Below are 5,015 nucleotides of genomic sequence, written 5' to 3'. Positions count from 1 at the left end.
GCACACAGGATAAAAATGGTGCAATATAATACGTGTCTGACTGCAATGCGCTGTCGCGGCACCGGCCGCACAAAGGACTTTAATGGACTTTCCGGGTGTTGGGGTAATGGGCCAAATCTGGCCTAAATCCCAGGTCCTTGACCTCACCCATAAAAATAAAAAATTCTTATTAATTAATATCAAATAAAAATATACTTCAGATTAAATAGCTGAAATGTAATGCATTAAGTGGTGTTAACCTCCATTTGAAGAATGTGCCAATGATGGATAATTAAGAGGGCACTGGAATAGATAATGCAGTCCAATTCAGCGTTTTAGAAAGTTTAGCATTTAATCTTAAGGTACATGCTGTTCAAATAAACTAAATTCATGAATGTAACTTATTTACCCCATTGTAGCGGGTCAGCGACAGTCCTAATAACACAGGCTTTTTGATTCAAACACCTCATGCCAACTTATGAGTTACCACTTATGTAATTTTGTAAGTGATCTTTTTTTTTGGGGGGGGGCTAGTTTTTAGTATCTATGGCTGACAATTTGGACAACCCATCAGTGAACACTAGATTAGAGCAATTGCCGTTAAGTGTCTCGCCCGAAGACATACAATTGTGTGTAAATATAAGACTTACCTGCGCATCCACCAGATATTGGTTTTCATTGGTAGCAGAATATAACCATGCAGCTGCCCATGTAAGTTCATCATTATATCCAGCATATGAGCGGTAAAAGTTACCAGCATCTCTTATAGACCTGAAGATATAATATTATTAGCTTGACTGAAATAGCTATAGTGGCTTGTGAGATTATCTACCAGCTGCAAAGATTTTCTAAATAAAGTATTATTTTATGCTTATTTCGGATTTAAAACTTCTTTAATATTTTTCGTGTATCATACAAAAAAACGGCTAAAGGTGGCTGTACACAGTATCAACCATGCAAATTCGCCTGCGAAGTCGATGCAAACCCATTACCGAGTTCCGCATGCGGCAGCGAAATCCGGACAAAACAGGTGAATTCCGGATACTGTGTACAGTCACTTTTAGACTGTTGTTTTTAACATAGTTCTGAAAATTAGGCGCTTAGATTATCAATATTTCATTAAAAAATAGTATATTAAGCACACAATATTAGTATTTCATATAAAATACTATATTATTTACTCAGACTGTTATCATTTCATACAAATCCATTCATTTAGGCAAATCATACCTTAAAAATTGTACTACTCGTAATTTGTAATTTTTACCCTACCTGTGGTACATTTCTCTATAGGTATCTGCAAACTCATATAGGTCTCTTGCATGGCTTAAAAGCTCTTGAGAGTATGACGCATTTACTTGACTGAAAACCATAGAAGCTGCAGCCATGGCAGCAGCAGTTTCGGCAATAACTTCGGACCCAGGAGCAGACCGCGTGAGTTTAAACGCTCTTCTTCGTTCATTCCTGGGTGGGGATCTCCAGAAAACGTGATCGATACGTCCTTCACCAACCTATGAGTGAAGTTAGCGTCTGTTATTGCAGTCTTTTTAATATGTGGACTGTATTAACAGAAGTAGTGGTATTTATGATATTATGTAATGTAACTTGTTTATCCTCGCATGGCTGGGAAACGACAGTCATTATAACACAGGTGTTCTGTTTCATACACTTCTTGTTCGCTTACGATTTACCATTTATGTAACTTTGTGGACAATTGAAAACTTTAACAATCACTCACAAAGTTACATATGTTGTAACTCCTTAATTGGAGCAAGAGGTTTAGGAAGTAGAACACCTGTGTATAAAAATACACAACTGACATCACCACACCAAGCGTAAATAACTAAGTAGGGTGCATAATTGGTTACTGTTACTACACTATAATACAATTAAAATATAAAAACCCATATTTTACCTGTCCATAATACTCAAATTTGCTGACGTGGCACTTTATGAAGTAGTCAGTTGCCCATTTAATTGCCTCTCTTGCATTTTCTAACTCGTTTGTTTCATTATAAGCATCTGCATATAGCAGAACACCCCATGATAACACAGTTGTGGTGAATGCCATTGGGAAATTGAACTTCACATAATCGCCAGCATCAAAATACCCACCACTGTATAAAATCATTTGTTTATAATATATAAAGTTTTAAAAACCCAACAGTAGGGTGTGTAAAATCAATTGTTTACTATAATTATATATAAAGTTTTTTCCAACATGAAATCCATAGTAGGGTGTGGGGAGATGGAACACTTTTTTGTTCCATTTTTTGTCATATTTGGTAGTAAACAAAAAACATTCAAAAAATTATAAAACCGTATCCTCACGACTCCCATAGACCGCTGTTAATTGTTTAAAACACAAGCACGTTATTTCGATATTAGGTACTGAAGGTGTCCCATCTTCTCCCACCCTACTATACATGTTTTTTAGTGGTTAGGTTTAAAAAGCAATCATACCCTAAAAGGACCTTTCAGGAACTTCTATTTTTAAACATATGTAATCCTATATATATTTTTTCTGCTGTGATGTCATATATAATAGTTGTACCTAATGGTCTGACACCTAAAATTTTAGATGCAATTGTTACCAAAAAAATCATCCTAAATAAAATTTCTACAGCAGAAAGCTATCCTTTCAGAAAAAGTTTTGCTTCTATCAGAAAGAAAAAGTTTTGCTTTCCAAAAAAAAACGTTAAGAATTGAAAAAATCCCATCCACCTTAATTCTTCCCCATTTAAACCACGGTCATCAATAAACGCAGATTTTCTCCACAATATCCGGTTATTTGCCGGCAACTCTCCAGATCTCTGTGCTTCGTAAAATAGAAGTGATTTTCTTAATACTTCATTATAATCGTGTCGAATCGAAAAAGTTTCGGAAATTGCAGAAAGTAGTTCTTCGGGGTTGGGTTCGGAAAACGTTTGACCAGTGACCTAGGACAACAGGGTAAATGATCTTGTAAGTAAAGGTTTTGGTGGTACTCGATCTATATTAGGCCAAAAAATACACAGTCGAAAATCTGTATCTGCTAAACTAGAGGTGGTGCTCTAACTACTGTGCTGTGTTATCAGACACTTCTAGGTGTAGCAACCATGCTTATTTTTCCAAATAAACATAAATATGTTTGTGTAAAGGCGTTTTAACAACTGTTTTTGTCGCTATATCCTGTCTACTTTTCACAGTTGTAGATTAGGTAGTAAAAATAGTAATAAAGAGAGAAAAACCAATCGTGAAAGAGACAGCGAAAGAAGAAGAATAAAAAAGAGAGAGAGAAGAAAAAGGATGACCAAAATGTTTTCTCTCCTACCTGTATTTCCAATATTCCAGCAGCAAGAGATTGAAGGCCAGCATTAAAATCAATGGAAACAGAATTGTGTTTTGTGTCGGAACGAACATTTGAAAATGCATCCCACCTAACCAAAGTAACATTTTTAAAGCATACACTCCAAAGTTTAAACCTTGTTTTACAATAACTTAATATCAGATTTTAAAAATAAAATTATATTATTTCCAAATTTGAATGTATATGTCTACGTCATATGTTAATTTCTGTACCATCCTGCAATTTTAATCTTAGTCAATCAACAGCTGCTGAAAAAGCTACACCAAGTCTTACAAGAAAAACTCTACAACCAAACAACAATTTTACCACACCAAAGACGGAGACAACAATCATAATATTAAAACATTACAAATTGTGTAACCTTATATTACAACAGCGTTTAAAAGTTCATTTCCACCTAGAAAACTGGGTTTCTGTGTTAAAATTTTGTTGCCAATTCAAAAACCTGGGTTTCTTTGTTAAAATTTTGTTGCCACTTCAAAAACTGGGTTCTGTGTTAAAATTTTGTTGTCAATTCAAAAACTTAGGTTTCTGTGTTAAAATTTTGTTGCTAACTTAAAAACTGGTCCAGCATACCTGTCTGGTCCTGCTACAAGAGCACCAGTTAGTGTATGAGGGTTAGGTGCGTCTGTATCCTTGTTGTCCCATGAACACGCTGCAGGGGGGCTGGGACACGAACTTGCACGGTGGTATGGTCGATCAGGTGAGTTGTTGCCAAAACCAACAACAAAACTACGCCCACCCTCACCTACATAAAGATAATATAATAATATATAGCAGGGTGGGGTAATACGGGACACCTTTAGCACAAAACATCCAATTATCCTGATCGTGTTTTAAACATTTAACAACGGTCTATTGGTGTGGTGAGGATAGGGTTAATATTTCTTTGAATGTTCTTTGTTTACTACCAAATGGGAGGAGAAAATAGATTGAAAAGGTGTCCCACTCTACTATATATATATAAGTAAAAGAAAAAAACGCTTGTTATATAGTATAAGCATATTCTGAGACAGAATGAACATGCTTTAACATGTTTTGCCGAATGGCAAACGAAACCACAGAAATACACTAGATTTTTAATACCAAATGAGACACTTAAAAGATTATTAATATAAGCATGTTGGAGAAAAAAGGTGGTTGAAGTAGGTATGGAGTACAATAGGCTATTTTTATAAAAGTTTATCATTTTTTTCAAAACTTTTTAAAATTATTAAAACTTTTTTATAAAAAAATGGCAAAAAACTTACCAAGAATATATGAAAGCTGTTGGTAGGCAAAGTTTTGATAAATGTCTCTTCGAAGTCCAATTTTCGTTGCCAACATGCATAAGAACCCCGTATTTGCAGCGTGTCTGTTTGGTCCCCACTCACTAATGTAGAGCAAACCTTTTGGAGTATAAGCTGGACCTCTTCCAGGCAGCAAGCTATCACAGAAGTCACTGACTTGGTCAATATACCTGTACCTAAGGAAAAAATTGTAAATAAAATTTAAAAAATATTTGACGAAAAGTGAATGAATGAATGTAAACTTACTTTATCCTCGCAAGGCCGGAAAACGACATTCGTTATCACACAGAGTTTAACACCTCGTGCCAGCTTACAAGTTACCATGTATGTTACTTTGTGGGTGATTATTCTGTTTGGGAATTTTTTCATTTTTTTTATGTATGGCTGATAATTTGGAC

The 5,015-nt window shown here is 35.2% G+C and overlaps 1 protein-coding gene and 1 long non-coding RNA gene across 2 annotated transcripts in view; one reads left to right on the top strand and one right to left on the bottom strand.

Annotated features, from left to right (window-relative positions):
• Positions 1–4,874, top strand: part of LOC113474576 — a 9,226-nt gene extending 4,352 nt beyond the window's left edge. The window contains exons 2-3 of the long non-coding RNA XR_003396264.1: positions 1,763–1,765; positions 4,841–4,874. This is a non-coding gene — a long non-coding RNA (uncharacterized LOC113474576). The remainder of the gene's footprint in view (positions 1–1,762; positions 1,766–4,840) is intronic.
• Positions 1–5,015, bottom strand: part of LOC100180615 — a 16,363-nt gene that overhangs the window by 5,340 nt on the left and 6,008 nt on the right. The window contains exons 10-16 of the mRNA XM_026836234.1: positions 4,579–4,793; positions 3,905–4,076; positions 3,293–3,398; positions 2,704–2,918; positions 1,895–2,096; positions 1,252–1,490; positions 630–750 (exon numbers count right to left, since the gene is read on the bottom strand). Coding sequence (XP_026692035.1) covers positions 630–750; positions 1,252–1,490; positions 1,895–2,096; positions 2,704–2,918; positions 3,293–3,398; positions 3,905–4,076; positions 4,579–4,793 — 1,270 coding nt within the window. The remainder of the gene's footprint in view (positions 1–629; positions 751–1,251; positions 1,491–1,894; positions 2,097–2,703; positions 2,919–3,292; positions 3,399–3,904; positions 4,077–4,578; positions 4,794–5,015) is intronic.

Source organism: Ciona intestinalis, chromosome 10 (genome assembly GCF_000224145.3).
Source record: "Ciona intestinalis chromosome 10, KH, whole genome shotgun sequence".
Taxonomy (NCBI): domain Eukaryota; kingdom Metazoa; phylum Chordata; class Ascidiacea; order Phlebobranchia; family Cionidae; genus Ciona; species Ciona intestinalis.
This window is presented reverse-complemented; position numbering and strand designations above follow the sequence as displayed.